At 32.2% G+C, this 21,346-nt stretch overlaps 7 protein-coding genes across 8 annotated transcripts; 3 read left to right on the forward strand and 4 right to left on the reverse strand.

The window, feature by feature from the left end:
- Window positions 1-441: 441 nt before the first annotated feature.
- Window positions 442-2,655, reverse strand: Dref (DNA replication-related element factor). The gene is made up of 3 exons (XM_015937674.3): window positions 2,357-2,655; window positions 1,880-1,919; window positions 442-1,715 (listed from the first exon to the last, which is right to left on the reverse strand). Exons 1-3 carry the CDS (start codon window positions 2,441-2,443, stop codon window positions 922-924), a joined length of 921 nt encoding a protein of 306 aa, XP_015793160.1. The 5' UTR covers window positions 2,444-2,655; the 3' UTR covers window positions 442-921.
- A 135-nt stretch (window positions 2,656-2,790) lies between these two features.
- On the forward strand, window positions 2,791-5,254 carry LOC107369667 (uncharacterized). Its single transcript, XM_015937645.3, has 4 exons — window positions 2,791-3,018; window positions 3,107-3,231; window positions 3,314-4,921; window positions 4,996-5,254. The coding sequence occupies exons 1-4, from the start codon at window positions 2,923-2,925 to the stop codon at window positions 5,093-5,095; spliced, it is 1,929 nt and encodes a 642-aa protein (XP_015793131.2). The 5' UTR covers window positions 2,791-2,922; the 3' UTR covers window positions 5,096-5,254.
- A 427-nt stretch (window positions 5,255-5,681) lies between these two features.
- Window positions 5,682-8,145, reverse strand: LOC107367408 (neurocalcin homolog). 2 transcript variants are annotated; one of them, XM_015935121.3, is made up of 4 exons: window positions 7,566-8,145; window positions 6,974-7,404; window positions 6,506-6,635; window positions 5,682-6,393 (listed from the first exon to the last, which is right to left on the reverse strand). In XM_015935121.3, exons 2-4 carry the CDS (start codon window positions 7,219-7,221, stop codon window positions 6,202-6,204), a joined length of 570 nt encoding a protein of 189 aa, XP_015790607.1. In that variant the 5' UTR covers window positions 7,222-7,404; window positions 7,566-8,145; the 3' UTR covers window positions 5,682-6,201. The 2 variants fall into 2 exon arrangements, with proteins under 2 accessions (XP_015790607.1, XP_015790599.1); XM_015935113.3 differs by lacking the exon at window positions 7,566-8,145 and having other exon boundaries at window positions 6,974-7,523.
- A 16-nt stretch (window positions 8,146-8,161) lies between these two features.
- Window positions 8,162-9,937, forward strand: LOC107367402 (uncharacterized). Its single transcript, XM_015935105.3, has 2 exons — window positions 8,162-8,428; window positions 8,681-9,937. The coding sequence occupies exons 1-2, from the start codon at window positions 8,240-8,242 to the stop codon at window positions 9,293-9,295; spliced, it is 804 nt and encodes a 267-aa protein (XP_015790591.1). The 5' UTR covers window positions 8,162-8,239; the 3' UTR covers window positions 9,296-9,937.
- Window positions 9,938-10,369: 432 nt separating this feature from the next.
- TfIIEalpha (transcription factor IIEalpha) lies at window positions 10,370-12,167 on the forward strand. Its single transcript, XM_015937922.3, has one exon. It carries the CDS (start codon window positions 10,618-10,620, stop codon window positions 11,827-11,829), a length of 1,212 nt encoding a protein of 403 aa, XP_015793408.1. The 5' UTR covers window positions 10,370-10,617; the 3' UTR covers window positions 11,830-12,167.
- A 613-nt stretch (window positions 12,168-12,780) lies between these two features.
- LOC107359806 (DNA-directed RNA polymerase II subunit RPB4) lies at window positions 12,781-13,410 on the reverse strand. Its single transcript, XM_015926379.3, has one exon. The coding sequence runs from the start codon at window positions 13,274-13,276 to the stop codon at window positions 12,845-12,847; it is 432 nt and encodes a 143-aa protein (XP_015781865.1). The 5' UTR covers window positions 13,277-13,410; the 3' UTR covers window positions 12,781-12,844.
- An 803-nt stretch (window positions 13,411-14,213) lies between these two features.
- Window positions 14,214-15,042, reverse strand: LOC149093930 (homeobox protein ceh-2-like). Its single transcript, XM_089267355.1, has 2 exons — window positions 14,831-15,042; window positions 14,214-14,752 (listed from the first exon to the last, which is right to left on the reverse strand). The coding sequence occupies exons 1-2, from the start codon at window positions 14,928-14,930 to the stop codon at window positions 14,532-14,534; spliced, it is 321 nt and encodes a 106-aa protein (XP_089123481.1). The 5' UTR covers window positions 14,931-15,042; the 3' UTR covers window positions 14,214-14,531.
- Window positions 15,043-21,346: the final 6,304 nt, after the last annotated feature.

Genomic DNA, 21,346 nt, shown 5'->3' on the forward strand with positions numbered 1-21,346 from the left:
TTGTTTTTACCTTTTTACAATTGACAATGTTTCTGCCTTTTTGTATTATCATTCCTATTATTTATTATTATGATCATAATTATGTCTCTTTTCAAATTATTATTATATTTAATTGTTCATTTATTGCGCTTTTCACTCCTATTACACCTATCAATACAATTGCTTTCACGTATATCAACTATTAACTGCAAGTCGAGTGTCAATTCAAGTTTTCACCTTTTTAATTTCCATTAGTATCTTATATTGCATTTAGGCTATTTGGTTTGATTTATTAACTTATTAGGTTTATCTATTTTAATTTGGCTTAATTTTAGTATTGATTGTCTTGTGTATTTGGCTCAACAATTGTTAGTAATTATTAAGACTTTTTTTTAAGATTTGTCTTGTTTTATTGTGAGTGTTGACTAATATTAAGCAGGTCAATGATATTTGATATAACTCTTAATTTAACTTGTATAGTTTAATTTGACGGTTGACGCGAAGGTGACCAAAGTTGATTGGTCAAGTATAGCTTTACAAAACAAAGTGCAAATGTCAATATTTAGACTGTTTTTCAAGAAATACAAATATAAGTTATAATGAAGATAATACATGCAATATATTAATCCAATGATTAATTTACAACTATTTTTGTAGCTGAAAAGAGATTCAAGGATTAATTTTTGAAAAATTTTACTATCAACCTGTGATTGCCTGGAAAAATTACGAATCAGTGTTTAATTTATTCACTTTATTTTAATAGTGGTGAAGATGGAGACGATGATGGTTAAGAATATGAGAGAGATGAACGTTTGGGTCATGATTGTAAAAATGCTGATGATTAAACGTCGATGTCAGGCTGATTTTTTATAATCCAAAAAATAAGTAGATCTAATAATACATCCGTCTTGATGATAACAGGAAATGATTAAACTAGTAAATTTACTGATCTTCATCATTAAGCCCTCTTAAAATCAGTGTACGCTGGATTTCTTTATGACGTTTCTTGACTAAAGTTTTCAATTTAGGTGAATCAGGTATTTTGTATCCAGGAGCTAGAAACTTTATCAAAGCTGCAAATCCTTTACCTTGGGTCAAACAAATGGGCCGACAGTCTTCCACAAGCATATTAACAATTGCGTTGGTAATATCGTCACAAGACAACAACGGGACATTCTCTGGGCTAACTTCGTTAGATGTATCAACTTCCGCGTTGGAAGTGTCCATGTTAGGCAAACTAGTAGAAGAGGATAAAATAATACTATCCACTGCATTTGCATCACTGTTCTGCTGTTCTGTTGTGTTGAGCTGTGTATCATCTTCTAAAAAGGAAACAGGCATTGAACTTGACTCATTCTCTCCAAAAGTGATAGCTCTGACAATATACTCTTGAGGGTTCTCATTGTCGACACTATCCCCAGCTTGATAACCAATAAACTTGAACTTTCCTTTTTTGCCGCGGATGGGTTTTGATGTTGGGGCCAGTTTAGCAGGAGTAGCTTCTGGGTGAAGGGCTTTCAAATGGGTGAATAGATTTGTCGTGTTACCAGAATAAGACAAGGTTGTAGCACATAACTTACAGACCACTTTCTTCTTGTCTTGAATTTCTCCATCATCCCCAGCAATAAACCCGAAATATGCCCAAACCTCAGACCTAGCATGAGGTAGTGGCACCACTTTCACCAGTTTCATGTTAGTGGATTCGACTGGATACTGATTTTGTTCACTAATATCATCTGAAATTTAATTTGAGGGAAAAGGTCAGAAAAATTATAATAAAGATATGTAATAAACAAAAAACGATTAGCAATGGTGAAAATTGGAAACATTAAAAAATATCAGAATATCGATAGTGATAGTGAATAAAAGTAAACAAATCGATTACGATAAAAATACATACCTTCAGCAGTTGACATGATGAAGTGGTAATGATCTAACCTCTACCACAGAAATATATCAAAGAAAATTGAAGATTAACAAAAAATCAAAAGATTGTTAAGAGAAAAATTTAACAACAAAAAAGTAATCAATCTTAAAAATATGTTCAGGGTTAAAATGGTATCCAGGCTTTACTATTGAGGAGCCTACCAGCGAAACATTTGCGAGGGATTACTATAGCAACAAAACAGGCGCTCATTTTAAACTTCTTTAAAAATTTTGTTGAATAAAAGCGGTTTAGTGAAGCGATTCTAGGTTCAAAGCTTCACTTATAATCAAGTATCTTTATTTAATCGTTTCAACTTGAATTAATAATCATTGTATGAAAGCAGGGTATAAAGGAGCTTTTTTCGATCGATTTATTGAGAAAAAGTTCAACAATATCAACGACTTTTTCAAAGTGCACACAATTTCAAATATTCATGAAAAATTTTCTCACCGTTTTATTTTCATTCTTGCAAATTTTTTGTTCTGTGTTGACTAACCAAAAAGAGTTATCCAAAGGTGCTTCCATTTGTCGTTTCATGATTAGGAGTCCAGTGACTTTATACACGTCGATAGGGTTGAATACAAAATTATACAAGAATGAAATACTCAATAAAATAGATTTCAGAAATATTTATTCCAATGGGTTAGCTATTGATATTTAACTTAAGAAATATGTTAGGAATTATTTTGATTGACAATAGATTAAACATCTGCACTAAAATTGAAGCATTGATTAAGGATAAAGATCAAAGGATAAATCATTAACCTTTCATTTTTATTGTATTTAAATAATTTTGGTATGTACTGTTAAAAAGTGTAATAGATGGCAGCAAAGTATGCAACCATATTTTGGTTACAAAAAGTAGCATACAATGTATCCCTTATTCCCGTAACTGGGTTAAAGACTATAAAGTAAAGCTGTTTGAAAAATGAATGTAAATAATCAAGATTAAAATGATCATTATATATTTGTTTTGATTGTTATTTGATTGTTATTGAAGTGTATTTTCATTTACCATGAATGATGACATTGAAAAGATTGTTAATGACCTAAAAGCTCGTGGAGTATTTGATGAATTTCGGAAAGAATGCCTTTCAGCTGTTGACACAAGGGTAAGTTAGTTTATAAGTATTTTTTATTATTATCTTACTCTTCATACTTTTATTCATTGTTTCTTTACCAAATTTTTATTAATCGTAGCCAGCTTTCGAAAATCTAAGACAAAAAATTGATGGTAAAGTGAAAAACTATCTGGAAAGCTTAACCTGGGATGCATCATTAAATAGAAATCAACTTAGAGAAAAATTGAGAAGATCACTCACTGAGTAAGTTGATATGATTTGTTTTTTTTTGTCAAACTGAAATCTTTAGATTCATTTTGTTCTAATAACCACTTTTCAATCATAGGTCTGATAATGTTATTGCTACAATTCAACATCTTGTAGACCAAGTTATCGCTCAGAAAGCAACAACATACATGTTAAGTCGGATAGATTCGCATGTTCAAGATTATCTTGGAATCAAGGTAGAAGAACCTGTTACTAAAGAAGAACAGATAGTTTGGCCTGGAAATGAAACTCCACCAGCCAAAAAGGAACCAAAGGACGATAAATCATTGTGGATTTCAGACAATTGGAATGAAGTTAAACCAGAAAAAAAACAAATCCCTTCACTGTCACCATCACTGGTCTCATCGCACTCATTGTCACCACCAACTTCAGGACCATCTGATAATGAGAGTGACGACTCTATTCCTCCTGCACCCAGTCCAACATCTCTTATATCAGGAGAAGATAGTAATTCTCCGCATTTCTTTGAAGAAAACACTTCTAAATCACCTGAAAATAAATCAAAATCTCCAGATAATAAATCTAAATCTCAAGCCAATATATATGGACACATAAGTAAAGAAGGTAAACAAAGTACTGATGAACAAAGAGCAGTACCTATTGATTGGGGTACCTCAACTTCACCTCCTCCTGAGCGTCCATTTGCCCACTTAGGATCATCTACAACTCCTTCTTCAGAAATCAATGACAAGGCGACTTTAATTAAGAATGAGCCCAAATCTCCAGAACCATCTTTATCAGTGTCTTATCCTTCATTGTCTAACAAAGATGAATCTAAAAAAGAAGAAAAGGAGACGAGAAAAGAAAACCAAGACAAAGAAAAGTCAAAAGGAAGTTCCGAGCCAGTCGCAACAGATTTACTTTCTGATGTTAGTTCAGCACATACCAGTGACTTGTCTGATTTTGATGATCCTATGAGCATATCAAGTGTGGAAGAAGCTGATGAATTGAAAAGCAAGACAGGAAGCTCTGAAGAAAAGATAGAAAAGACAGAAAAGACAGAAAAGGTAGAAAAAATGGAAAAAGTAGAAAAAGTAGAAAAGGCAGTAAAAGTAGAAAAGGTAGAAAAAGTAGAAAATATACAAAAATCAGAAAAGACAGATAATTTGGAAAAGGTAGTAAAGTTAGAAAAAAGTGGAAAAACGGAAAAAGTGGAAAGAACAGCAAAAATGGTAAAAGTAGAAAAAGTCGGCGATGTGCAAACCAAGAAAGAAAACGATTCACCTTCTTGGGTTTGTGATGAACTTAGTCAAAGCAAGAAAAAAACAATCGCTCAGCCAACTCAACCAGCTCAACCAGCACAACCAGCACAACCAGCTCAACCAGCCCAACCGAGCCAACCCGCAAAAACAGTGAAACATGAATTTGAAGTTATTCGGTCTGCTCCGAATGCTCCAGTTTTTGATATTCGATTTCAAGAGAGGCCTAAGGGTTCAGTAAAAGAACTTATGGCTACCCCCAAAAAATCCGAAGATCCCGAAAAGGATGCTAAATCGAAAACGGAAACAAAAACAGAAAAACCGTCTGAAAACGTTCAAAAACCTAAATATGTTATTCCAAAGATTAAAAAAGAGCCAAAAGGTTCAAGAGAGTCATCGCCAGCAAGTTCAAGGCACAATACTGAGGACTCCAAGTCAAGGAAAAGTCAATCTAGTAACAAAAGAAAGTAAGTAATGCTTGAGCAATAATTTTATCGATATTTAAATCTAATCTTATTGTTCTTATTCTGAAACTTTCCAGGAGTGATACTTATAGCTCACAGAGATATGACGAAGATGATCTCTATAAGCCTCGTTATTCAATACCCGGATCAAGAAGACATCGGACGTCTAATAACTAATTTCATCAAATGCCTGTAGAATCAGCATTGCATTAAAAATTTGTGTTATTTCTTCAAAAAGCTTATCTATCACCCGTAATCGTGCGAGAATATTTTATTAATGATTATAAAATCAATATCATTTTCATTAAAGCTAAATATATTTTTGATACTTGATAAGCTAATATAACTATTATCTTTTTTAATCGCGATATTTATCATTTTAACCATAGAATGATGTTAAAAATCACTCGATTTTCAGCTTAACAATGATGCATTAATCCAGTTTTAAATTCGGTTCGGCTTTCGAAAATTGACCAACAGTGCCTTTTGACAGAGCAAAACTTATTAACTTGAAAATTTAGCTTCGAAGGGCAATCGCGGCAAGCATTTATAATAGTCCAACTTTTGGCTTTTCTAGATTAATCTCTCATTTTACTAGGATGAGCGTGATTTAGATAACGATCAATAACTATTAATAATTTATCGAAATTACAGTTTAGATTATTGATTGGTTATTAAAATTTGAATAGCATTGTTGCTTTACAAGATCTAATGCAATCAAAAGATACTGATTGAGAATGAATTATTGATGAAAACCAGTGAGTTAATGGTCATTTTGTCTTAAGGCATTTTATTTTTGAGATGCTTTGGTTCACAGTAATTATCGAATTGTATCGAATTTCATTTCTGCTTGTAAAATAGAAATCAGAAAATTTATAAAATCAGTTAATGATGTGAGTTCAACTTGAGCCATTAAACACGATAGAAAATCAGGTAATTGAGTTGCCGGACAAATAATGTAAATAGGTTATTCTCACATTGGTACATTATCTGGATGGTGACTGTATTTCAGGTTTAGCAAGAGAGACCAGAAAAAGGGAGAAAGATATAATACACAGAAATAAAATAAACAAGGAAAGTCATGGTGATGATGTGAAAATGTCGTTGAAGATTGATCAATCAACATTGAATGGACTAGAAAAGCAAACAATCAGGAAAACAGACCAAATTTTGTAAACAGAGGAAAAATATCAATAGACAAAAAAACGAAAAGGAAACGATAAATAATTGAAGATCAGATGCATGATGCAGTAAAATTAATGCGCTTTTGGTAATTTGTTATATTATGATTGAGGATCACATTGAAGAAGGCGAACAATCGAAGGGTCACTTTTAGCTCCTTCTATGAACTCTTCCATAGAAAGTCGACCATCAAGATTTTTATCCATTTGACGAAATATTTTCTCGGTCCTTTTTTCTGGAGTTGATTCATCTTCTGGCATTTTCATTAAAGAACCAACCATTTTGTATATTGCCTGAATATAAGGAAAAAAAGGTGAAAAATTAGAATCATTGAAACAACTTTTCTATCCATAAATCTGTATATTTGTTTCAAAAACATTTTTATAAATGTATAAAATGCTATACCGAAACAATTTCAAGCATTTCATATCTGGAAATATAACCATTACCATCCAAATCGTACATGCTAAATGCCCATCGAAGTTTTTGTTCAAGTTTTCCTCTAGAAGTAACACTTAAGGCACAAAGGAATTCCCTGAAAAAAGAGAATTGTAAATGGAAGATTATTATTATGCTATTGATGCCAAGATGTTGAAATCAAGATGTTAATTAGCGATTAGTCAGAGATTTAAATATAAACACGTCTAAAGGAGTTGAAATTGGATTCACATGTGAGTTTGTATCTTAATAACAGAAGGATTTGGACAAAAATTAACAATGTGCTTGTCTCATGATGGAATAAGCTACAATATTTCAATCGAGGATTGAAATTGGAATTGGTTTGTTTAAAGCTTGAACAATCTATGTTACTGATGAATTAAGCCATTTTCAGGGGAAAAATAAATAGGTATTCATGTGTTTAAACTAGCTTACCTAAAATCAATGGTTCCATCACAATTGGCATCGAAAGTTCGGAAAACATGTTCTGCAAACTTGGAGGCATCACCATGAGGAAAAAAGTTGCCGTAAATTTTCTTAAACTCGTCCATCGATAAGTGACCTGTTGGACAATCTTTGAGAAATCCTTTGTACCAATCATGAATCTCAGATTCTGTGAATTCGGTTGACTGGCGTAGATCTTGAATCACTTCGGGTTTAAGTTTACTATTATGCTTTCCCATGTTCTTGTACTTATTTGTCTTTACAATTAAGCATCAATTTTAACTTTTTGAAGGGTAATCTGGCAACCTTGAGCCAAGAAAATCACAGCAAAAATAGACATGTAACAAGGATGAAAAACTTGCAAGAAAATCACAACTAGATTTAACGTGAGTTAACAAGCGAACCAGAAAAATCACTCAAACCTGATTAAAAAAAAAAGAATACAAAAAACAAAAGATCAACAATTAAAATAATAAAACATGAAACATTAAGAAAAGCAAATGTAACAAGTGAAAGAAGTGATTCTCGTGAATTTTAACCAACTAACTTTTCACAGTTTTGTAAACATTGTAATGAACATTACCTTTTGAAGAAGGAAAAGATTGCGCATATCCTCAATCAATTGAAAGCCCGCATCATTTGAGCCGATTGGCAACTTTTCACATTAAACACTAAACGAACAATCAACAGATTTGAACATTGTAACTATTTCAGCCTTAAATATCCAATGAAAATCAGCAATATCTGATGACCGGAGGTCACCAAGTGTCATAACCACCAAAAAATCTTGTACTAATGTCTACTGGTTTGTTAAGGTTAAACCAGATTAAAGACAGGTTGAAAGTTGACATTTGATTAGGCATTGTATTACTAAACGATCAAAGTTAACAAATTGAAAATTCGGGTTAAAAGGGAAGAGTAAAATTCACCAAATCACTTTGAATTCGTGTAAACCATAGACCGAGAATCCACAGCATAGATGAACAAAAGGAATATGAATTACATTAGCGGATATGATTTAATGGAAACTTTGTCCTCTAATTAGTATTTGAGGCACCCAAAGTTTATTAAACTCTTTGCATGAAGCTCTCAATGTAACCCCCAGCATTGAGTCTTTCCTTGCCATACCCCAAAGAGTATTGCTAAACAGGGCAAGCGCAAAAAGCCCTGTCTGTTTCAAGTTATTTTGTTAAGTGTACGCGTTGATATTTCTTGTTAAATTTCTTTGTTTAAAAATCCTAATCGCATTGGTAAATTATGGGTACTGCGATTTCTTCACCGTTTTCTTATTGGCGCTCAGAAGCAACTAAATCTTCATCAGATAATACTGAGTCCAGTGAGACCGAAAATCAACCCACATGTGACCCAAAAAGTGTTAATGGACATTCTAATGAATCCGGAGATGAAGATGCACAGGATCAAGATGGCGGTAATCTGGATGGAAATGTAAGTTTTTATCTTTTATCTTAACTTTATTCCCTCTTTTTTCATAGTTTAATTCATTTGTTCTGTACAATAGTTATCTTAATCTGTTCATTTAGTTGTTTGTTGTTGCAATCAGCTAAAGCTTCTTTTGGCAATTTAAATGGCCAGCTCACTGTTCAGACTCAAATTAATGCCCTCTCTCTCTTTCTCTTTCTTTTTCTCTCTCTCTTTTCCACCCATCATTTTTCATGCATTCTTTATCTCCTTTCTTAGGTGGATGAAAACGAAAAGAAAGATGAAGAATCAGATGATAACCATGCATCTCCTGAATCTGGGGATAATGCTGATAACAAAGATCAGGACCATTTCATCAGTTCAGTTAATGGCGGGGAAAACGGTGTAGAGGCTGAAAATGATTCTGAAGACAAAGTCAAAAACGGACAAAATGGAAACTATGATGAGACAATGGAGAGTGGTGTATCCGATTCAAATCCTATTATTTTGCTCAATGATATCGCTCTAGTTCAAGATCATGCTGATGCTCGCAATGAATTTTCTTCTGAATTCGAAGCAGCTAAAGCTGCCTATGCTGCTCGCGCTAATATGTCTAAGGTCATTATGGGACAGAGACAAAGTCAGTTAACCAAGGAAAGTAGGAAACGTGACCATTCTGCTGATTCTGATAGGTCAACTCCAAGTTTTCAGAATAACATGGCTTATTTAAATGACATACCGATTGCTAATCGTAGTAAAAGACAAAAGTCATCAGAAACAGATTCAGTTTCTTCCCGAAGTGATAGTGTATCAGCAGAAATTGAACAAATTACATCTAAGGTTGCCAAAAATAGGAAACGTCGGGCCAAGACTGCCAAAAAATATCTATCTTAATTAAGATGTTATTTAATTTACCATCTTACTCTTCATTACGCAAACATCCATCTTCGCATCAAAATCTACTTCATCCAGACGGACAAACCCCACTCTTTTTCTCCTTTAAGTTCCATATTATCTTATGGAAATACATCAATCTTTCGGAATAAGGTTGATTATTAGCACACCAAGAAGAAAAAACAAAACTCGGACTCAAATCTAATTATTATCCCAATCCCTAATTGATAATTTTTGTTTTTAATTGATTCGCATCAACTCTTGTGTACAAATTGATTATACTCAGTGTTTCTTGAGAATGAGAATCTTATTCTTTACCGTTTCATGAACCTGTACAATAGCATCATTTCTCGAATCTCATATTTTGATTTAGTTTTCCCTCTTTATACAACCCTCTTCATAGGTTTTTAGTTTATTTTCTCTCCCTTCCCTACTTTATCTTTTTTTATCATCAGTTGTTTTAGCTTTTTGCTGCCAAAGCACTTTTATTATCATTTGACTCAACCTGTCTTCAACTCTTCCAATTTTTGTATGATTTAAAGGTGTTAAAATGAACCCTGAAATGTCGAGAATGTTACAAATCCTTTTTTATCCACAGCTGATTTGCTTTTATTAAAATAAATTAAAAGTGACACAAAATAATTTTGTTTATGAATTATTTCATTCTTTCATCAATCAATCGCGTTTTATCTTCAAATTTATTTATCAACGGCTATTCAAGAACTTGATTCCAATCCCTTAATCGAATCATTTCTTCCATGAATAGACTATTTGAGGTAAAAAAGAGTGGATGATCAATCCAATCTAAAATGGACATTAGCAAATGCATTTCATTTTCCTCCATTGAATGAATAATGAGTCAGATTTGTTTCTTAATTACAAAATTGATCTTATTCTGCTATTTTAAGACGGTTAATAACTTAAGAATTTTTCTCTAGCGTTAAATAATCTGTTTACTGGATAAATACGCTTAAATACTACAGAATCGGTTTAACAAATTGTAATGAGTTAACAGCCCCTTGTGATGCTCTTTAAAGATTCAACTAAAGCAACACTTTTATTGACAAATTCTCACTTGACTCATCTGAATTGAGTCGCTTGTGGTTTAATTATTATTTATATCAAAATTAAGTGATTTCTGAATTTCTTTCTCTTTTTTTGTTATTGTTTATTGTTCTAACAGTGTCCAACGGACTACAATATGCCAAAAAGAAATTTGTGACAATCATATCAAACAATTTGTTGGTTCAAAGCGGTTGGCTGTGAAAAGGATTGTGAAAAATTCTTCGTAAAATAACATTATTATCTACCATCCATTGAAAATGACCCTGGAGATACCTACAGGTCTTAAAAGACTTGTCCGCTATGTCATGAGAGGTTTTTATACCATTGAACAAACTTTGATTGTTGACCTTATGATAAGAAAGTTATCGATTAAGGAAGATGAAATAGAAAACCTTATGAAATTTGAAAAGAAACAATTGCGAGCTATCTTTGCTGGTCTCAAAAATGATAAATTGATCAAATCAAAGTTGAGGATGGAAACCGGGCCGGATGGGAAGGCTACTCGTCAAGCATATTATTTTATCAACTATAGAGGATTTGTAAATGTTGTCAAATATAAATTGGATTTGATGCGACGCAAGATTGAAACGGAAGAGCGCGACTCCACCAAAAGATCATCCTTTATTTGTGTAAATTGTAAGAAGACTTTCACTGATCTTGAAGCAGATCAACTATGGGATCATGTATCAAATGAATTCAAGTGTTCATATTGTGGGGAAATAGTGGAAGAGGATCCTGATGTGTTACCAAAAGCAGACTCTCGATTAATGTTGGCCAAGTTCAATGATCAAATGGAACCTTTATACATGTTACTTAAGGAAGTCGAAGACATTAAGATACCTGCCGATCTCCTTGAACCTGATCCTATTGAAGTCAATGGCTCTACAATAAAAGTTACAACTAGTGAAGGGTTCGAAGGTATGGATAAATGGAAGACTAAAGACAAATCACAATTTGATAGTGTAATGATTAAAGAAACAAGCATAAAGATAGAAAAGGATGGCGAAGCAGTTGAGGAAGTGGTCAAGAAAGAGCAACCTCCATGGCTAGCCGAAGTCAGTGTATATCCATCAATGCCCGATGTTACAATCACCAAGAATAATTCAAATAAAATCAAAGAAACTTCAACTCAACCCAAAGATGAAAATGGTTACAGTAAAGAAGTATTAGAGGCACTTCTAGTTCACGAAAAATTAGAGCATACAAACGACGCTGCAGTGTCCATATTATCAACGCAAAATAATGACTGGGGATCGGATGGTCTCAATTCTTCTGTTAAGGATGAAATAATGAATGACGAAGATGAAGATGAAGACTTCGAAGACGTTAGTGAACCCATGATCCGAATTGGAGGCAGACTGATTCCACTTGGTGAAGTCAATGATGATACTATCCATGAAATGAATCAAATGGAGAAAGAGGAATATATAAGATTAACACAAGAAGTTTACTCTCATTTATATGATTGAAAATTAGGATTATTATTATTTATCTAAATATAAATATTGATATTTATCAATTGCCAACTTAAAAATTGTTTTTCTCTACATCATATATATATTGTATCATCATCATTATAAAAAATAGGAGAGAAAATTGTAAATTAATATGTTCTAAATTTTTCGGAATGTAAAAATGAAAGACATTTTCTTGATGAAACCACCAAGTGACCAATATTTTCATATTCAGAATGAAATATGTTCACAATCTCAGCTAAATTTTTTTAGGAATAAGCGAGCATTGTTCATTCAAGTTTTGTACAGTTAAATATCACCTACATTAAATTCTTGATGAAATTCTTTTCTGACCCACTAAAAGTAGTTTTAATTGTATTGAAAAAACATTGCTAATGATCGCGCTCCACTTGTTGAGTATCGTTGACAAATTTTGTATTTTTCACGGTCAATTTAGAAAGACTATATGATTCCTAATTGAAGATATCGTCTTAATAGATTGCGAGACAATTACCTGCTCTTAAAAAAGTCATTCAGAGTTTATTCCCTTTCCAAATCTAGCTCAACGTTTATTGCCATTATGGCTACTACCATTAGTTTCATCTTGAGAAACATCTTTTTAAGTAACGGTGTATCTTAACTGTCCATGACCACCCTGTTTAATGCGCCCATTAGATACCTAGTTATTTTAGTATCATAAAGAGACAAAAAAAGAGTCACCGTTATATTTGGCATAACAAAATACTTTTGTATTATCATGAGAACTGAAAAAAGTCGCTAGGACCTAATAGAAGATAACCCAAAAGGTAATAAAGCAGTGAAAATCCATCTACGTTACTTTAAACAAAAAACACAATAAAATCATTTAGCCAAGTTTCTCAAGGCAATTCAGGGAGTCATTTAAGAAGAAAGCTAAGAGTTAAAAGGTGACAATGTCACTGCTTGGCCATTTAAAGAAAACGTTAGTTGATTTTAATGAAAGATGGTTTATTTCCATTGGCAGATTTTAATGATGTTACAAAATTTTTTCTCAATATTGGAATGATCTTTGGGTTTGAATATCATCTAAAATTTGTCGCAAGTCTTCATCGGTGAATCTCGTTTCCAATGATGGTAATAACGCTTTCGCTTCTTCTGGAGTTTCTGGACACAGATTTGCCAATTGCGCAAATTCAAATTTATGCAGCTTTTTATTCATCAATTGATGTCTAACAGCAGCAATTGTTTCACGATTCTTAAATTTACTGAAACGCTGACAATAATTTAATGTTTTGGTGAAAATTTCATTGAGTTCTTGTTCCTCTTCTCGTTCCTCGTTTTGTTGTTTCCTGTGTTCCATCAACATACAAACTTCACTGGTCAATAATGTTTCAGCATTTTCAAATTCAACTGGAAATTTCAATTCGGTTGCATCTTCTTCAACTGCGACAGCTGCTTCTCCTTGTTGATTTGGTAAAGCCATAATTTTAATAGATTTGTACTTAGAAACTTGTAAAGTTGATACGCACGAAAATGAGTTTAATAAAAATAAATAAACTGAAATATCACAAGTTGCAGCTCACGGTTGCTTTAAAAATCAGCTGAACCTCTATTAGTTTTAATGTTAATCAATAGATGGCGTATTTAGAAAATTTTCTAGCAATGAATTTTTGTATGAATAATTTTGAAAAAAACTAAATCAATGAAATTAAACTAAATAAAATCAAGTGAACTTGACGTTGTCTCAATCCGTAATCCGTCTTATCAATCTTTAATTTTTGCATCAGTCAAACCAATTTGATCTGCCAGATTTCGCCAGATGATTGCTGCATTTATAAAGCTAGTGTTTGTTCAGTCTTGGGTTGTGTCACTAGAATATTTGATTATACAAGTCGAAGGTAAATCTTTCTAGTGTTCAGTCATATAAGAAAATAGAATAAAATATCACAATCGTTGAAAGAACGGTAATTATAAGTTCTGTCAAAGTCGGAATATCGAAGCTGAAAACTTTAAGACCAATAAATCGAGAACTGTTTAATATTGGATGTTAACAAACCATTTCTATCGATGAAAATAAGTTTCATTTTTTAGCTTTTCGAAGCAGAACTTTAACCGAAAATCGAAGAGAACTATTGTACTATCGCAAAGCAGCAGGAAAATAAGTACATTGTCAGGCCATTATCATTTCCATAAGAAGAATAAGTTTGATGAAAAAGTCTCTGATCACAAGTGGACAAAAAGCAATCCAACTTTGCACTTTGAACGAAGGACTGTAAATCAGAGAAATTTGATTGAACAAATGATCTTCATTTTTGAAATTCAGGTGATCATTTGAGAGGGTAGCTATGAGCTACAGAACGATGAGGCCACTTTACAAAAAAAAAAATTTTAACCACAAAAGAAAGGTTAGAAAGAAGAGGTTTCAATGAAGATGGTTTATTTTAAAATAAGATTGAAATGATCTTACAAAAAATTATTCAATATTGTAATGATCTTTTGGTTTGAATATCTTCTAAATTTAGTAAAGTTAAATCAATAATGATCAGTAAATCTCGTTTCTAGTTGCTTTACTTTGTTGGATTGGTGGAGTCACAATTTGAACTCCAAACTAGATAATTTATAATAAAAAACTTGTAAAGTTGAAACACATGAAAATATGTTGATTTGAAATAAGTAAACTGAAATATCACAATCAGTTATCATGATTGTTTATCCAAAATTGGTTATAGTTTCAAGCTTCAAAACAATCCAATAGATAGCGGATTTTTCCTGGATTTTATCCTTCGATTTTGAAACCAGACTTTGATTTGAGTATCAGTTAAACCAAGCTCATTCGCCAACATCCTTCGCTCTCGTCCAACCATATATTGATTAGTCCTAAAGATTGTCTCTAAAACTTCCAATTGAAATGCACTGAAAATGGTTCGAACTCTTTTGCTTTTCTTTTGTTTCTTTAAACCTGTTCAAATTAAAGATAAAGTCAATACGTTAGTTACATGATTACCTGGAACGAGCGAAAAGCGAAAAGAAAACTTACTTTTAGATGAAATTCCGAGTAAATCCTCAATCCCAAAAGAAGTCAATTTACAATTTACATTTCGATGGAAACATTGATCAAAATCTTGTTGTAAAACCATGATTATTTCAACTTGAAATCGCTGCAACTATAAGCTATATAGACAAGAACTGAACACTGAGCAAATCTCTCAACAGAGAAAAATGTTTACACCTTTAAAGGAGGAGTTTTTATCCCTTCCTCATCTCATAGTTGAATATATCACTGAACGCAGGTCAATTTCAAGAAAAGAGATAATGATTATCATGACATTTACTGTTTTGACTTTTACTTTTTTCCCTGTTGATCGTAAAAAAGGGTTTATATTTAGATCAATTTCACTTTCCTTTTTTGTCAAAATTTGGTAAAAAATGTCATTAAAAACAAGAGCGACTCTGGGAATCGCCTAAAGGCCAATTATTTTATTGTATTTTGACCCTTTTTTGTGCAAAAAGTTACTTTACAAGTTCACCTTTATTGCATCCCTTTGGTGTCCTTTTGGGTCACTTTACATCTCCAAATGATAAGACAAATGACAAATGTAACTTTCACCTTTACGCCAAAAAATAACTAATGAGCTTAAATCAAGGATTATATAATGATCGCATTATACTGGAATCAAAATTAGTTGACTGGTTGACTGGGAATGAATAACAATGTTAAATAAGCGTAAAACGATATAAAACATGATATGTATAAAAAAGTGATGAGATGTACTATGAGATTCAATTAAACTGACTGTGATTTAATATGCTTCACAAGAAATACGTTTTTACCGTTTAATATTATTATCATTATTGTCATTATTATTATTATTATTATCCTTGTTATTATCATCATCAATCTGACTTAACCATTTGGTTGTCTGTAAAGATGATATATCATGATGAAGATGATGAAAAGTTATCCAGTTACACATGAAAAGAGGTCGATACGGTTTATAAGATAATAAGAAATGTTGAGAATTCAAATAATTTCATCTTTTTTCATCTTCTTTTTTCTACCTTTTTTTGTTCATAGTAAAACCTAAACTCTCTATACAATTGTTATTGAAGCACCCAAAGCTAAATTGTCCTATTGAACAAATAATTTGATTCGGTTGATTGATTAACAACATCAACACAATTGCATGCTCTTCACAATTTAAAGCTTCCTTAATCATTGACAATTGTTGCCACCAATTGCTGTTAAATCACAAGTTTACCGTTTTGTCAGTCAACAACTGGACACAACACACATTCACTGTTGATCGCTTCAATTATCAAAATGTCATCAACTGTATCATTTAACAGATTCAATTGGAAGACACAATTAAATGTTAATTATAATTGAATTGTAAATACCTGAGGTTATTTAATTCCTATTCATTATATCATCCAACAATTGGCAAGATTAACAATTATACATTCACTTAACTGGTTCAATTGTTGCCAGTTTTTCAATTACAAACCCAAAAAAATAAGGGAATGAAATTGAATTATTTTTTTGGGTTCTCTGACAAAACTCCAAGTATTATATTTCCTATCACAATTGACTAAATGGGAATCCAATTAACTTTCTTGATTCGTTATAATAATACAAATAAAGATTAACAAAAGTCTTTAAATCTCAATGCTTATTAAAATTGAAGGGAAGGTTAACAGGCAAAGTGATTAGTTAAATCATTTGTTGCCATGATATAATCAACCATTTAAAATGTATTTAGTCAGCTAAATGATTCAATATTTGCCTTTGCATTTCACTTGATTTAACTCAACTCAACTTGACTCCAAGCAAAATAACATTTTCATTATATTGTCCTATTAGATGAGACAATGTTCAATAAGGTTACTTGAAAAAGCCATTGAAAGTTAATTCTCAGTGTTCAGTTAACATTTATTACCATAATTAGACAACCTTTTAAGTAACGGTCTATCTTAAGTGGACAGTTAAGTCCACCTCTTAGCCACCTCTAAGCCTATTAAGTTATTTTAGTATTAAATGTTAGGCAAAAAAAAGGTTCACCGTTATATTTAGTATTATTGTCTATTGCATTAGAAGGTAAAAGGACACCAAAGAGGCACAAAAATAAGGTGATCTTGTAAAGTAAGGTTTGGGACAAAAAAAGATGGTCAAAGTGGAAATACAATAAAATAATTTAGCATAATGTCAAATGGACCTTTAGGCCATTCCCAGAGTCCTTTTTGTCAGGTAAGGAGTCGGACCCACCAAGAGATGGGCTCATAAACCAAGTAAAAAATATACATTTTTGTTTCCATTTTTTCCTTTTTTCTTCCCATTTTTAATGGCATTTTTTAACACAAACCTTTGGTTGTAAAACAATCAACTATCTGAAATGGAGACTTGATGTTCAGTTGATTTTCATGAACAAATCTGGTTACAATGGTTAAAGCTTGCACTTTAAAAACGAAGTTCATTGATAAACATTTTTATTGTGGTTTTAATATTAAGTTGGTCAATGGTCGGCTTCAAGTAAATTACTTGCCTTACGTTTATGCATTTTTTTGGTCAGTAGCTTTGAACTTGCATCTGTACACCTTGCATCATTGGGACTGCTTTTTGTGTCCATTTTGCGCCACAAAAAGGCTCATTAGTGTAACGAAATGGTTGAATCAGGTGAAAACGGAAAGATGGCATCTCAAGCGATGTCAAGGGAAATCTTTACCAAAACTGATTTCTTTCAACCTTCAACTCGCAAACAATTTTACCGTCTATTAGAAGCATAACCATAAATGATCGCTTTGCAATCAAAATATTTTGACAAAGTCTCATTAGTTAATCCAATCGATTATTAGCTCTCATGAGAATTAATTGGGCCGATTGTTGACCATTTTATGTCAAAATTTTGTTGATTGATCGTTTCCCTTTTTGCTACTTTTTTGTCCCATTTTCAAGTTGAGCAATGATAATACACTGGATATAGGGTTTGCTGGTTAAAATGGTCACTTTGCCAACTTAAAACAAAACATTAACCACAAAAATGGACCACCAACTTAATCTGATTCACATTTCCAATGAACCATTCAATTACTAAACGGCTATTTATTCACTCATTTACAATTCCTTTCTTAATCCAATGGTTACGATCAATGTTAAATACTAATTCTAAACCTTTGCTAAATTAAGTTGTTGCTAAAAAGACACAACTAACACAATTGTAACGTTTATGAACAAGTTTGTTACTCTCATTGAAACAAATGGGCAAAAACTGGCGAAATTGAATTTTTGTCAAATTATTATTCTTTTGGTTTGTAAAGATATGAAAACTGAGTCCATTTCTGTGCTTTAAAAGTTTGTCTGACTAATGGTTCTCGAGAAAATCGAGTCCAAAGTTGAAACTTCGATCGCTTATTGTACACTTATGAAAGTAGATTTTTTCATGAAACTCATTTTGAAGATGTTAATTGCAATTGACAACCAGAAAACGCGCTTTATTTTATAAGATAACATTTTCTCGTCATTTTGTTCGCCTGTAAAAAAGGTCCTTTCATTTTAAGTTAAAGCGACCGATCTCAGGTCCCGTAAGAGTTAGAAAGCTGAAACTTGATTCATGGGCATAAAAACTGTTTGTACACATTATAGACTGAATATTTTTTTCAATTGAACGATCTATCGTTCGATTTTGGCCTTTAACCCAAAAACTTTGAGCTTCGATATTTCGAGAACGGCATTACCTAAAATCATGATTCTTTGACTAGTCACTAGATTTTATTATGGGCTATGCTGATTGCAGCTTTTAGCTGATTCAAGAAAGTCACAGAAAAGTTATAACATTTATTAATTAGGTTGCCAGATTTGATACCAGATTAACCAGAATAATTGGTTTCTTATCTTGTGTTAGATCTACAGTCATAATTAAATGAATAAGCTTAGGTTTCTTCGATATTTATTCATATATTGTTGAAGCCCATTTGAATATCTAGCGTTTAGATAAAGAGTCCAGACTGTAGAAGCTATCGTTCTCGAAATATCGAGGGTCAAAGTTTTTGGGTTAATGGCCAAAATTAAGCGATCAATCTGTAAAGCGAAAAAAATATTTACGGCATAATGTGTGCAAACAATTTTTATGCTCAAGAAATAAGTTTCAACTCTCTAACTCTTACAGGGACTGAGATCGGTCGATTTAACTTAAAATCGAACTGACCTGTTTTACAGACGAACAAAATTTTATCTTATAAAATGAAATGCATTTTCTAGTTTGTTATGAAAATTAACATCTGTTGAAATGAGTTTCATAGAAAAATCTACTTCCATAATTGTACAAATAGCGATTAAAGTTTAAACTTCGAACTCAATTTTCTCGAAAATCGTGCATCAGAGAAACTTTTGCGTGACACAAATCGATTCAGTTTTAATTGCCTAACAAGCTTACATAAGTTAAATTTGACAAAAATGCATTTTCGCCAGTTTTTGCTCATTTGTTTCAATAAGAGTAACAAACTTGTTCATAAACGTTACAATTGTGTTAGTTGTGTCTTTTTAGTCAAAAACCTGCAATTATACTTTAATATTCAATGAAATGCATATGACTGTAAGGACTTTTGAGGCGGTTAACGACATTAGGTTCAAATGTTTGCATTGAACATCAATCGAAACGTCAAAATATTGATATTTCAAAGAGTTATAATGATGAAAGTTTTCATAATGCAGAGAGAATTGAAAAAGATGAAATTATTTGAATTCTCAACATTTCTTATTATCTTATAAACCGTATCGACCTCTTTTCATGTGTAACTGGATAACTTTTCATCATCTTCATCATGATATATCATCTTTACAGACAATCAAATGGTTAAGTCAGATTGATGATGATAATAACAAGGATAATAATAATAATAATGACAATAATGATAATAATATTAAACGGTAAAAACGTTTTCTTGTGAAGCATATTAAATCACAGTCAGTTTAATTGAATCTCATAGTACATCAAATCACTTTTTTTATACATATCATGTTTTATATCGTTTTACGCTTATTTAACATTGTTATTCATTTTATTTCATTACATCATGCTTGTTATTAAAGTTATTACAAATGAAACACAATGAGATGGAACCAAATGTGACATTTATTTTGTTAAAAGTCAAGAGCTGGAGTCGTTTTGAAGAGCAAAAGCATCGATGTTCACATTGAAAAGTCCTTATGCATATTTAATGATACTCTTCTCGATTTCATGTTTTCTAGATTTTGAAACAAAACGATTTGCGAATCTGGGAAACCAAGTTGATTGGCCAATACTTTTCTCTCTCAACCCACCACATATTGATTGCATTGAAAGATTGTTTCCAAAACAGTTGAAATTGGATGAAAATCGGTTCGAACTCTTTTGTTTTTCTTTTTTTCTGGGATTCTGTGAAAAAATTGTGTTAGCAATTATTAGAACATCAAAATTGAGCCATTCAATAGCAATTAGATCAAAGAAATAATTGTTTTTCGTCGAAATATCCAGTGAATCCTCAATTGTAAAAGATGCCAATTTATTACAACCTGTGAGTTTTACGCTTTTTATGTAATGGGTTGAGCGAAAGTCAATTGTGAAACACACTCGGAATTTATATAAAGCGGAGATTCTAGGGCCATGTTAAGGATGTTGAACATTAACTTAATGTTGATATTATGAGCTAAAGAAGCTTCAAGTGTTTGGCCGATGTTTTGTTTCTGAGTAAATTTATTGATACTTTGTCTGTCGATAATACTCGAAGCCGATACGGGATAGGTTTACCCTTACCTTTAAGCATTTAAAAGAGTAGCTTTTATTGTTTCTCATCTTTTTTCACTCACCATTCCTCATCTTTCTCCATCCATACTCCTCTCTCTCCTCTCTCTCCTCTCTTCACCTTCTTCGTCTCATTGAACGCAGGTCACTTTCAAGACATGATTATAATGATGATTATGACATTTGCTATCTTAGACTTTTACTTTCGCCCTGTTGATTGTAAAAAAGTTTAAATTTAGACCAATTTCACTTTCTTTTTTCCTTTCAGATGAAATAAAAAACGAAAGTTGACACTAAAACTGATTAGTTTCGGCAATAACAATGAACTATTGATGGACTGAATGCGCTCAATTGGCTAATCTATGAAAGTAAAAGCGTTGTTACCATTTTTAGAATCCAGATTACCGATCAAGATGAGTTACAAATTTAAGCCTTACAACTAAAGCTCAGGTAGAATCCAATGTTTTACAGTCAAAAGTTTACTTAGTCCAGTTTTATGTTGAAAATGTCATTAAAATAGGAAAAAGAAGTGAAGAGAAGAGAAGAGAAGAAGAAGAAAACAAAAAATGGAAACAAAAATGTGTGTGTTTTTTGTGAGCAAAATGAACCCATCTCTTGGTGGGTCCTGACTCCTTACCTTACAAAAAGGACTCTGTGAATCGCCTTAAGGTCAATACGACATTTGCTTAATTATTTTATTGTATATTCACTTTGACCATCTTTTTTTGTTCAAAAAGTTACTTTACAAGATCACCTTTACCGTATCCTTTGGTGTTTCT

The sequence above is a fragment of the Tetranychus urticae genome, chromosome 2 (genome assembly GCF_039701765.1).
Source record: "Tetranychus urticae isolate SD_2017Ah chromosome 2, NJAU_TeUrti_SD_1.0, whole genome shotgun sequence".
Lineage (NCBI taxonomy): Eukaryota > Metazoa > Arthropoda > Arachnida > Trombidiformes > Tetranychidae > Tetranychus > Tetranychus urticae.

What these genes read in the sequence shown, in the direction of transcription:
- Dref (XM_015937674.3), bottom strand. Translation starts at nt 2,443, where the DNA reads ATGAAACGACAAATGGAAGCACCTTTGGATAACTCTTTTTGGTTAGTC. An exon ending in GCAAGAATGAAAATAAAACG is followed by an intron (nt 1,920 to 2,356) that starts GTGAGAAAATTT and finishes TTTCTGTGGTAG; the next exon opens with AGGTTAGATCATTACCACTT. An exon ending in CATCATGTCAACTGCTGAAG is followed by an intron (nt 1,716 to 1,879) that starts GTATGTATTTTT and finishes ATTAAATTTCAG; the next exon opens with ATGATATTAGTGAACAAAAT.
- LOC107369667 (XM_015937645.3), top strand. Translation starts at nt 2,923, where the DNA reads ATGAATGATGACATTGAAAAGATTGTTAATGACCTAAAAGCTCGTGGA. An exon ending in TTGAGAAGATCACTCACTGA is followed by an intron (nt 3,232 to 3,313) that starts GTAAGTTGATAT and finishes TTTCAATCATAG; the next exon opens with GTCTGATAATGTTATTGCTA. An exon ending in CAATCTAGTAACAAAAGAAA is followed by an intron (nt 4,922 to 4,995) that starts GTAAGTAATGCT and finishes GAAACTTTCCAG; the next exon opens with GAGTGATACTTATAGCTCAC.
- LOC107367408 (XM_015935121.3), bottom strand. Translation starts at nt 7,221, where the DNA reads ATGGGAAAGCATAATAGTAAACTTAAACCCGAAGTGATTCAAGATCTA. An exon ending in GATGGAACCATTGATTTTAG is followed by an intron (nt 6,636 to 6,973) that starts GTAAGCTAGTTT and finishes CTCTTTTTTCAG; the next exon opens with GGAATTCCTTTGTGCCTTAA. An exon ending in AAATGCTTGAAATTGTTTCG is followed by an intron (nt 6,394 to 6,505) that starts GTATAGCATTTT and finishes CCTTATATTCAG; the next exon opens with GCAATATACAAAATGGTTGG.
- LOC107367402 (XM_015935105.3), top strand. Translation starts at nt 8,240, where the DNA reads ATGGGTACTGCGATTTCTTCACCGTTTTCTTATTGGCGCTCAGAAGCA. An exon ending in GCGGTAATCTGGATGGAAAT is followed by an intron (nt 8,429 to 8,680) that starts GTAAGTTTTTAT and finishes CTCCTTTCTTAG; the next exon opens with GTGGATGAAAACGAAAAGAA.
- TfIIEalpha (XM_015937922.3), top strand. Translation starts at nt 10,618, where the DNA reads ATGACCCTGGAGATACCTACAGGTCTTAAAAGACTTGTCCGCTATGTC.
- LOC107359806 (XM_015926379.3), bottom strand. Translation starts at nt 13,276, where the DNA reads ATGGCTTTACCAAATCAACAAGGAGAAGCAGCTGTCGCAGTTGAAGAA.
- LOC149093930 (XM_089267355.1), bottom strand. Translation starts at nt 14,930, where the DNA reads ATGGTTTTACAACAAGATTTTGATCAATGTTTCCATCGAAATGTAAAT. An exon ending in ACTCGGAATTTCATCTAAAA is followed by an intron (nt 14,753 to 14,830) that starts GTAAGTTTTCTT and finishes TAATTTGAACAG; the next exon opens with GTTTAAAGAAACAAAAGAAA.